Raw genomic sequence first — 11345 nt, forward strand, 5'->3', positions numbered from 1 at the left:
TGGCACACTTGCCCCAAGTTCCGCTACCTACATCCTAAGATTCCAGAATCCATCTCCAATTGAAAGCCTGATTGAGACTGCACAGCACACTTCGATGAGGGCGAAGCGCCCTGGAAATTCATCCTCTTCAACATCGACTTCCATTAAACGCACCCAGGTGGCAGGTGTGTTTTGGCATCATTTCCGCACACATACAGCAAAACTGTCATCATTGATGATTCTCCCCCGTCGCCAGTCGCTATCAGTTTGCGCTATCTTTTCCTCTAGGCTTTATTTATTTGTTATAACTTCCTATTAGATTTTGAGTAGGTTATAAAGTGTATGTTTCTTCTGTTTTTTTTTTGTGTTGTTGTCCAATTCCAATTCTTTCCCGTCCCAAACCGTTTCACACCGTAACTTCCGTTTGCTGCACGGAACCCTAGCAGAAAGAAGAAAAAAGTAAACACACCCTACACATTGCACACGCGGTCAGGGGGGGGGGGGGGGAGAGGAGGGAGAACAAGTACAAAACACTAAACACAAACAAACGAACAAAAGAAACTCAGGAAACGGCAAGCTGAAACCACAGCGGACAAAACGAAAGGGAACAAACAAACAAAAATTGAAAAGGAGACAAAAAGAAGCTGTTGTTGTTGTTTGCTGTGTAATGCAAGGAACGAAGAATGCGTTTCCCCGCTGGGGGAAAAGGCCAGTTGTATTAGAAGATTGAAAACGATCCCCCGTCCCCATCTCTACCTCAGTTTCTTGCAAGGAATCGTTGAATGCTCTGCTGGCTCTTTTGCGAATTTACATTCCTAAATGTGTGTGTGTGTGCGGGGGAGGGTTGGCATAAAATCACATAATTAACTCTGGTTGGTGGTGGGCTGGAGTGGGCTGATTTCTTCTCTCCGGGTATCAATTCTATTTTCCTTTATCCCATCCCTTCCCTTATCGCAAAACTGTACAAAGATTGTTTTTTTCCCCAATGATGAAAACGAACGATGGAACGATGCGACGACTGCGGCCGAATGGTCGGGTGAGCGTTTTCCACTGGCTACACCCACCACCACACCACATCTTGCTTAAAGCTGTTCGCGGCGGTCCGGGTCCGGTTCGCTTCTCGTGTCCCTTGTGTCTTTTAAATCCTACACATTACATCCCACCCCAAATCGCTGTCTCTTTTTTTCTTCTTCTTCTAATCTGAATCCATTTTGTGTTAGCTAGATAAGTTCCGTATTAGTGCGCGTGCGGGAGGAGTAGTGGTGCACAACACTACGTTCGTAACGGAGCAGCCCGCGTCACACAAACGCCCTTTTTTCGCGTTTAGTAGCAACCGTCGTTCGTCCAAAGCATGCTTTTCTTTAAATTATGGACTTCTAAGGACGACGCGCAAACGGTGGCGCAAATCCCCTTCGCGTGAACAGCCGTTGGCGCACAACAAATAAGCTCCCCCACCAGGGCGTCGAAAAAGCCGTAACTAAATTAAATTCAAATAAAACATGTTGATGTCCCATCACTTCCAGCCGGCATCCATTCATTCCCTCGCTCTACGTCGACACGTGTTCCAGTCGGTGTGTGTGTGTGTGTGTATTACTACTTTTCAAAGTACTTGGAACAGTTGGGGAACCGCATGGCATCGTAGTCGGTGTCCTTCGCCAGCCGGTCGCGTATGCTCGCCTTCATCGCTTCGCAGTACGACATCTGCAGGGCGCCATCGTTGGCAATGTTGTTGGCCAGCTCGTCCAGTGTGCGGAACCGGGTGGGTGCGGCGCTGCTCCCACCACCACCACCACCACCGGTAGTACCACCGGCAGCACTAGTGCTGGCACCGACGGTACCGCTGCCACCGGATGCGCCCGAGGATGTTGCTGCTGCGGCGGTGGTGCTCGCACCGATCACCGCACTGGAAGGAGCGATTCCCGTGCCCAGGAACGCGCGCCGTACGCCGTCCGATATGAGCGAATGGACGTCGCTCGCTGGCTTCGTTTCGGACAGCAGCTTTCGGCGCTTTGAAGACAGTCCCGAAATGTATGCGTCGGAAAACGGAGCCTGAGGACTCTGTGGGGAAGGGAAAGAAGAAGAATAAGTCGTGGAAAGAGATAGAGAGAGAGAGAGAGAGAGAGAGAGAGAGAGAGAGAGAGAGAGAGAGAGACAAACACACAAACAAACACCCTTACCTGTCGCCGCTGTCTGCCCAGATCGCGCGTAATGATCGGCAACCAGTTGGACGGGAAATGGCGATGCCAGGATTCGGCATCGTACTCGACGGTCGGCAGCTCCTCATCGTCGCCGGGCGGTCGGGGTGGCGGTACGGGCCGATTGGCGAAATCTAGATCCGTTCCCGTCAGCGAGCACGTCACGATCGGCACTTCCTGTGCTGGTGCTTCTGCCGGTTGTGCCGTTCGGTCACCAGTGACAGACAGTTCGCCGTCGTTACTCGCAGCTGGGCCAGCGTCCGGCGAACTGCTGGTCGGCACCGAGTCGGCGGGATCGACGCTCATGGCCGGCGGTTCGATGGAGATGGATATTTCGGCAATATCCGACACCAGCTCCGGCGTGGACATGGTTTCCGCCTCATCGACATCCATGGGCTGTAACATTTACACCACAATTTCGTCAGTTAAAAGCGACATTTTTATAACCCACCTCATATGCTTAAACACTTACACTAGCTTCCCGCTGGCCACTGGAGGTGCCAGTGCTGGAAGACATGCTAGACGACGAAAGGCTTTCGGAACCATCGGCTGTGGTTGCTGTGCCTGGTGCTGCTGCTGCTGCTGCTGCTGCTCCTGTTGCTGCTGCTCCCGTGGCTGCGGCCGATTCTGGCGCCGGCTGTCGGATGACTAGAAACTGCTGAATGTCAAACATGTCGTGCCGGGCGGCGGCGGCAAAGTTGTTCTCCAGCGTGGGCCTAATCAGCAGCCGCACGAGCCGCTCCGGTTCCGGCACGTTGTGGAGGCGAAGCGCAAACGCGACCAGCGTCGAGACGGCCATCAGCGACCGCTCCCGGCCCACCCCACGGATCAGTATCATGAACGAGCGGCGCAGGAACGTGAGCAGCAGGCGCATCAACCGCACCCCAAACTGGGACGAGCTGTCCTCCCGCACCAGATTGATGAACGACGGGAACGTGCTGCGCATCAGGTTGGCCAGCGAAGCACGCGTATCGAACTCGGGGCTTTCGATGTCCACCACCGGCACCAGCATGGGCATCACGTTGTTGATGATTCTTTCACCGGCCTGGAAATATGAGAAACATAAGTGTAAATCATCCGGCAAGGGGACCATAAGCCTGGACTGGTTGCACGGTTGGCTTACCTCACGCACAGTTTGCTCGTCTACCTCACGATCGGGCGTAAACAGCGCTCGGTTCACGTACGAACGGAGCGGTTCCCGTATGCGGTTCAGCGTGTTCGGGTTCGGTACAAGATTCTGCAGATCGCCCATCGTCAGTTGCGTACCGAACATGTTCACCCGGGTCGCTGCAGCTGCCGTACGGACTGTTTGTGTTGTGAAGGAGAGAGAGAGATAGAGTGAAACAAATCAAATTTATGGCTTTGCGGTCATTGGGTAATAGCGTAATAAACGGGCTAGTACCATCATCCTGCATCGGAACAGTGTCCGATCCTCCTTCGGTGGACGGTGGCGCCGCGTTCGGTGTGTTTGCCGTCGTCTCGCCGGAACCGGTACGGTTCGGTGTACCCTCGCTCGAACGATCCCCGTTCGATCCGGTATTGTCACGAATGTGGTGACTGTTGCACGGCAAAAACCTGCATACGAAGAAGAAAATGACAGAAAATTAAAAGGGTTAATTTTGTGCTCTGCATTTCATTTTACAGCCACGATGATGTGTCACTGTAAGAATTTTTTTGTCTTCCGTGCACATGTGTTTGTCATTACAGGGGTTTTTCATAGTTGTGGGCAGTGCTGCAAATTGTCACTGTAAATGTCATAAAAAACATTTGAAACTGAAACAAAATTCATGTCAGCGTCACGTACTCAATTGTGATGACCAGAGGTGATACTCAAAATGATTGATGTGACCAATACATGATTGGTGACATTTGAACAATCAACGCTTTATCAGTCACATTGTCGTGACTTTTTTTTAATGTGCTTTGATCTGCATAATATCACTGACAGAGTCATGACAAATAATTTCAGCATCACGAGCTCTACTGTGATGATAAGAGGTGAGACTCAAACTGTCGGTGCGCGACCATCACATGCTTGGTGACATTTTGTGCAACCAACTCTTGGTCAGTCACTTGGTCGTCGTGACATTTTCTTTCGGTGATCATCACAATAGTCACGGGAGATATGCGGTGCGTGCGAGCGGTTCTCATTAAAAGCGGACAGAGCGAGAAGGCTTGCTCATTTCGTTGCTTGGGACCACTAGCCAAGCATGTCCCAAGAATGTCTTGATTATCATAGGGAGAGTTAGTTGAAAAAATGTCACCAAGCATGTGATTGGTCTGTTTGAGTCACGCTCCTGATGATCACAGTTGTGTGAGAGCTGACTTGAACTTCGTTTCAGTCATGAGTGTTGGTCACTGGAACAATGGCATTTGACAACACTGTTCACAGCCAGAAAAAAGTCAGAGTATCGCGTTTGACTCAAGGACTCGCACGTCATGACGCACTTTCATTGAGTATTATCAGCAATGAACATCAAACTACAACACATATGTTCATTGTTTTCGGTGGTGATCATCATGTGATGCTCATGACATTTTGCACTAATAGTTGTGGGAAACTTTATTGATTCTGTCTTGTGGGAATTGAACATTTCGTGATGGGAATCGGATTCTAAAGCATGCATTTTGGATTAATCCAATAGGAATCTCCAACGAGTTTGCCCAAAAGGGGTGCCATAGAGTCCAATTCCCATCAAATGAAGTTCACCTCACTTAAGAAAGAGACAAGAAAGTGTCCCACAACTATGAGAACCCCCGAAAAATCCTATACAGTAGGTGACCGCTAACTGGATGTGTTTTAACTGGAGTGCTTTTTAACTGGAGGTTCGCTAACTGGATTGATTTTCAGTTAACGAACACTTAAACGTCAAAACATGAAACATCCGGAATCTCATGAAGAGAAATTTGTCGCAAATGTGCATTTTTCAAACAAATTTAGGGTCTTCTGCCTACGTTTGCTATTAATTTATGTTATTACACGAATTACTATGCTTTATATCAACATAAATGAAAAAAAAATTTGGTATGTTTATTCCAGTCAACGCCAATCAAAACAATCAATCCATAGAAACGTCACTCCAGTTAGCGAACATTGTTCGTTAACTGGAGCTTGTTTACCTCTCAGTTAGCGGTCACCTACTGTACATGCATAAGCAATATGGTTTTAGGGATAGGGTGCCGAACTTACCGATCGAAAGTGTTCAGTATGCTGGCCGCCATCGGTCGCAGGTTGCGAATTTGTCCGGCACCGCCCAGATGGGACGGCGGAATGCTGTGCACGTGCGGGCGGGAGGTAGATCGCGTCTGCGTGGACGTCGTCGGCAGCGTCACGGTGGCGAAGCGTGGATACACGTGGACCACATTCTCACCTCCACCGCCCGGCCCACCACGACCGTTGCCGCCGCCGGTGGCCGTCGATGCGTTGGTTGTGCCGCCGGCCGTGCTGCCGCTGCTGCCCGTATTTGTGGTTTGTGCCGTCGTGGAGGTGGCGGCGGCGGCGGCGGTCGCACCGGCCGTACTACCACCCCGACTGCCAGTGTTGTTTGTGGGAGGCGGAGCCGTAGCGGTTCCGCTGCCAGTGTTACCACCGGCACCACCACCGGCCGTATTGATCTGCACGTGTATGTCGGTGTGAATGGGGGCAGCATTGACGACCGCCTGTATGAGACGCGCCATCTGGATCTGGGCGTTCTGGGTCGCGTTGTTCGGAGTTCCGGCTGCAGCATTGTTCGGCGCTCCACCGGCACTGTTGTTGTTGTTTGTGCCCGCTGTAAAGAGGCGCAGAGAAAGGTAAAACAAACGCCAAATTAGTGCAAAATAGTAGAAGGAAGCCGGTGGAAGGGGTTTTAATTATTTCGCATAACTCTTCAATAGAAAGCTATTTCCGGGAAATGCCTTTGCTATTGCAAACCACACCAAGTCCATGGCTGAATATCCCGAAAAAGGGATTCAAAGGCAGGCGGTAAAGCATTGTGGGGACCAATCAATAAGCTTCAATTAACACATATTAACCCTCACACATACACACTCAATCTCGCGTTAAAATATCCAACCACCTTGGTGAAAATAAATGTTGAAAATGGGCTTGCGGAGGGCGAGAGGGATAACCGCATGCCACATAAAAAGCGTTTTTTAATTTGTACTGTGTTCAAAACACCTTTTCCCCCAGCGGTTGGTATGTTTGTGTTTTGGAGAAAGTTGCAAAATAATTACGACCCCCGCCACCGCCACACACCTTCGCCTACTTCGCGCAGCAACACGTGGTGTTAGAACAAAAACGTAACAAACAGAAAAAAAACGACAACATACAGTTAGTAGTAGTAGCTGTGGCCGTCGGTCGATTGCGGGTGTTGCTGCCTGCCGTTGCAGATGGCGGTTGCAGGCGACCATCGGCAGAGGCCGTCCGTGGTGCCCTTGGGTGCAGCAGCTCCCGCATAATGATGACCGGATTGTCGCGCCAACCTAGAACGGAGCAAGCACACAAGAGCGTTGATGTGGGAGGTGTGTGTGGGTGTGGGTGAGTGTCATTGTGTGGGTTAGGGGTGAACGTGAAAGAGAGGATGAGACACACATTTGGGTTAGTGTTTTTTGCCGTGGGGACCCTAAAGCGGTTGTTATCACCATTCGAGGTCCTACCCAAGATGTTGTTAAAACGGGGGAAAGTAGTAAGAGCATGTTTTATGCACATGAGGAGACGTTAAACGTTAAAAACGTTTCTGTACAGCGCTTAAGCATTGGTTAGTAACACAATTGAAGGAGTAATTGCAATAATACGCTCAAGGGTTAGTGTCACTGGAATAAAACGCACTCCAATTGAACCCAAAAAAACACACACACACCAATCAACCGAGTAGTGGTAGTAACCGGGAGTAAAGCCCCAAAAACCAACAAGGGGGGAAATTCTAACCTGCGACCGGTACTGGTTGCGCCTGGAGAACATGCTCTAGCCGCCGGACGCTGTTGAGATCGTACAGCGGGATGAACACGGAGGTGACCATGTTGTCGCTACCTCGCACACCTCCGCCACCACCACCACCAACACCACTAACACCACCACCAACGGCTGCCATTGGTGGTCTACTTTGGGACTGACCTAGGTTCGGTGGCCGCGGCTGAGCCGTGGTGTTGTTTGCCGCCGCCGCTGCCGCTCCGTTGGGCGCGGTCGTCGACGGTGCGGCCGTGGTGCCGCCACCGGATGGGGCCGACGACGGCGGGCGCATCGTGTTGTTCGCCGTCGCAGTGGCTCCAGCCGTCGCACCGGGAGCCGTTCCACCGCCGGCCGCAGCGAAGAAGGTCGGCTGCGCTGTGATGCCCAGGTTGATCAGCTGCGCGTGTATATTGTTGTTGCCCACTTCCGGGTTGTTGTTGTTATTGTTGTTGTTATTCACGTTGATGTGATTGCGCAGCAAGTTGGCCAGATTGATGTTCTGCTGTGTGTGTGTGTGTGTGTGGGAACGAGAGCAAAAGAGAAAAAAGAGGATAATTAAACAACAGTGACACGGTGAAATGCTTTCTTTGCACACTAACCGGCATTGCGGCCATCCCGGAGCTGACGTACGCGTTCTGCTCGACCAGTATCGGCCGGCAGCAGAGGTGGCGCGGCGTGGTCATCTGCAGGTCCAGCATCAGGTCGCTGATCGCGTGCTGGGCGTGCGAGATGTAGTGCATCGCTTCCGACACGCGATCGAACACGCGCTGCGCGTTCTCCCGCCCGACCGTGTCCGACTCGTCGAACGCGGGATCGTCCTGCAGGATGTCGTAGTACTGCTGCAGGAACGGTTCCATGCGCCGCTGGACCGAGCGCATCTGCTGCACCACCTCGCCGAGCGTCTGCGTGCTCGTCGTCTGCGCGTTCAGCCCCGACCGGGCCTGGCGCCGGCTCTCGGCGCTCGTTTCCGACGAGCTGGAGGACGAGGACGAGCTGCTGCTCGAACTGCCGCCGCCGCCGCTGCTGATGCTGCTGATGCTACTGCTGCTGCTACCGCCGCCTCCGCCACCGGACGAGCTCGTACCCGAACCTTCGTGGGCGGGCGTGGCCGTGGCGCTCGTGTTCGGCGGCGTCAGCACGGCAAAGTCGGGCACGGTGCCGAACACCTGCACCGAGCCGTTCAGCCCGTCCGGCTGCTGGACCGTCACGTTCGACATGCCGTTCTGGCGCAGCGCCGCGCTGACCGCGCCCTGGAACGCGTTCACGAAGCTCTGCACCTGGTTGTGCGGGATGTCCACGTCACCGACGGCCGAGATGCCCACCTCGAACACGGTCGATTCCATCGTCTGCTGCGACAGGTAGTCCATCGCGCTGTAGTTCAGCCCGCGGGCCGGATTCTCCAGATAGCTCAGTATGCTGTCCGCACAGTCGAGCATGTGGCGGGCGACGGTGATGCGATTGTTGCACAGCGTCGACGACGAACCGACCGACGGGATCTGGGTAACGTTCTGCGGGAAGAGGAAGGTGGGAACAGTGAATATTTTCACAACTGTAGGGGGGTTATTTTTTCCTCACTGGATTACTTACCGTCGAGGTCATGTTCAGTGGAATCGACGTCATCGAACCGAAGTACATTGTGTTCAGCTCGTCCAGGCTGGGAAAGATGGTGCGGGAGGCGTTGTCGCTGCTTCGCGAGCGGCGCGAAGCACGCGCACCCTCATCCCGGCCGCCCGACTCCGACGTGCTCAGGCTGGTGCCGCGGGCCGACGGTGGCGGGCGCTGCACCAGATGCACCACCTTGCCGTTTAGATCGTAGTTCTTCAGCGGCACATCGTCGGACAGTACGCGCCCGCAGTAGATGAGCCGCTGCAGCTCCACCGACACGCTGATCTTGTCCGCGATCTGTTCCTTAAACTGACGCACGGAGATCTAGAAGGCGATGAAAAGGGGGGGGGGGGGGAGCGAAACGCTAGTATGAACCCAGTGTTGAGAGGAGCAACTGTCGCTCTGTTTTCCCGCATATTCCCCTTACCTCTTCGTCGACCGTAAAGTCATGATTCTGTGAGTCGAGGGTTTTCACCTTTAAATTTATCATTTTGATAGCTATTTTTCTGTGTGGCGTTGATGGAACCGTTTTCTCTAAAACTCCTGCCCTGGCTGTGTCGAGCACAGATGGCGACGATCACACGATTTCTCACCCTCTCTCTCCCTCTCTCTGTATTTAGTGTCGCGTTTCCTTCGCACCCTGCAGAGAAATGAAGAGAGTGAAAGTTCTGATGAAATGTTGACAACCCGTTAGCTAATGATGCTTTTTCTCGAGCAATTTCCCATCGCCTTTCTGTCACCAACGGAAGCAAAAACGCCCCCGGGAGGAAGGGCAGAGCCTACTGTTGTTCGATTCCCTTTTCGGGACAAAAATTTGGATGACGCGCACCAGTGCAAAAGCTCCAGCACAATTGCTCCATCCGCCCAGTCACACACGGTCAACGGTGAGATCCGGTTGGGGTCGTAAATACGTCAAATGCGCACTGCTGCTGCTGCTGCTGCTGGTGTGTTATGACGATGCTAAGCATTGGAAGGGTCCAATGGCGGGTGCGTGAGTGTGCGCTTCCTTCCCCCCGCCGTGACCTTTGATTTCCGACCGGAGTGCAGACCGAAGCAGGCGTAAATTGCTCATCTAAAAAGCTTAGAATCATCCGCCCGTCCACCGTGCAACATTTACGTACCCCTTATGCTTTTGACACCTGAACGCCACCAGCACACACCAGCGCACCTTTCCAACACTTTTGTATGCGTCAACCTTGTTTTTTTTTCTTCTTCTTCTGCTCTCCTACGGCAGCTGTACAGGCACTCTCCTCCTCTTGCCTCCCTATGCTCCGACCTGTTCGCTGCAAAGTTGCTCGAGGAAAACACGGCTATCCGGGGCGATAGAGAGTGGCAAGCCTGGCTAGCATATGGGACACACACACGGCACTACGGCACTGCTTGGCCCGTGCAATGCAAGCGACCAATATCGATCACGGCGAAGACGGCAACGGCGGCGGCGGTGGCGACACCAAAAACACACACATTCCACGGTGGGCGCTCCCTCCCGTGTGAGTGTGTTGGGTGCGAGCAATTGTTTCCGGCGACGTAGACGATGAAAACGTACGTGTAGGTTTTTCCCCGCAGTAGCCTACGTGGTCGCGCGTACCGGACCGTTTCACTGGACAAAAACACTGTGCGTGCAGGGACGCGCGGCACTGTGGTGGAGCCGTGTGCGGGACGCGCAGAATTACACCGAATTCACCAAATATTAGCTCGTCGAGAATATTCCCCGAAATACATTCGCACCGTCTCGGTTCGCGTTTTTCTTCGGTACGTCGTTGCTTGACAGACGAGGGCCCCTCTTCTTGCTCTTCTTGTTTCGCAATTGACAGCAGCAGCAGCGCTGTGTCCAGGGGTGCGCAATCTCGGGATGACAGGTTTGAACGTCGTTCGTTTTGCAGGATGCATTTGGCTGTGTTTTTAGCTGTGGGTGAATTATTGGATGAAATATCATAGAAAAAGGTTAATTATATTTAATGAAAGCACTGCAATCTTTGTAAAGTAGTATTAAAGTTGGTAAAATGTAGAAAATATAGTATGCAGCATTCAACTACGCACTATAGCCAGTGGCTGGTGAGCTGTTGTAAGGTTCTGCGTTTCAAAATGTGAGCAACGGACTTTTGAGCTGTTAGTTAGTTGTGCTGCGGAATGTGTTCAGTTCAGCATAACTCTTTGTTTTCCCTTTTAGATTAGACAACATTTGTATGATGTGTATTATCCACTTCGAGGCAAACAAATGTAGAGTCTGGAAGTCGATGGACTCATTTGGAACTGTTAAAAAAGATACTTACTGTTCGCTTCCAAATCTATCAAACTATCACGTTTGGATTTATTATGCGTTTTTCCTGAAAGCATTTCACGTTCTGAAAGAACTGTACGGGTATGGGTTGTTCACTGCACACCAATGACATTAAAAAAACCGTCATTGGAGCAAAAAAGAAACACGCAAACAATGTGACCATTTACTTTCTCCTTTTATTCCGTGCCGCAAATTTACTCATTCCATGTTTCTGTTTTGTTCAGCATCATGTTTCATTTTTTTTGTTGTTTTTACTCTTAAAAGCTAAATTTCTGTATCTTGTGTACGTGTGTGAGTGTGTGAGTGCATTTTCTGCGTTCTGTGTTTCATCTGTTTTGTTTTGTTTGCGTTTCTT

General features: G+C 51.8%; 1 protein-coding gene across 3 annotated transcripts; it reads right to left on the bottom strand.

Annotated features, from left to right (window-relative positions):
• Positions 1-245: 245 nt before the first annotated feature.
• Positions 246-10476, bottom strand: LOC120961639 (large proline-rich protein BAG6). 3 transcript variants are annotated; one of them, XM_040385533.2, is made up of 12 exons: positions 9831-10476; positions 9137-9349; positions 8692-9033; positions 7704-8612; positions 7270-7603; positions 6486-6638; positions 5365-5944; positions 3577-3749; positions 3298-3479; positions 2647-3219; positions 2157-2570; positions 246-2037 (listed from the first exon to the last, which is right to left on the bottom strand). In XM_040385533.2, the coding sequence occupies exons 2-12, from the start codon at positions 9197-9199 to the stop codon at positions 1573-1575; spliced, it is 4188 nt and encodes a 1395-aa protein (XP_040241467.2). In that variant the 5' UTR covers positions 9200-9349; positions 9831-10476; the 3' UTR covers positions 246-1572. The 3 variants fall into 3 exon arrangements, with proteins under 3 accessions (XP_040241467.2, XP_040241466.2, XP_040241468.2); XM_040385532.2 differs by having other exon boundaries at positions 7270-7606; XM_040385534.2 differs by lacking the exon at positions 6486-6638 and having other exon boundaries at positions 7270-7606.
• Positions 10477-11345: the final 869 nt, after the last annotated feature.

This window comes from Anopheles coluzzii, chromosome 2 (assembly GCF_943734685.1).
Source record: "Anopheles coluzzii chromosome 2, AcolN3, whole genome shotgun sequence".
NCBI classification, from domain to species: Eukaryota; Metazoa; Arthropoda; class Insecta; order Diptera; family Culicidae; genus Anopheles; species Anopheles coluzzii.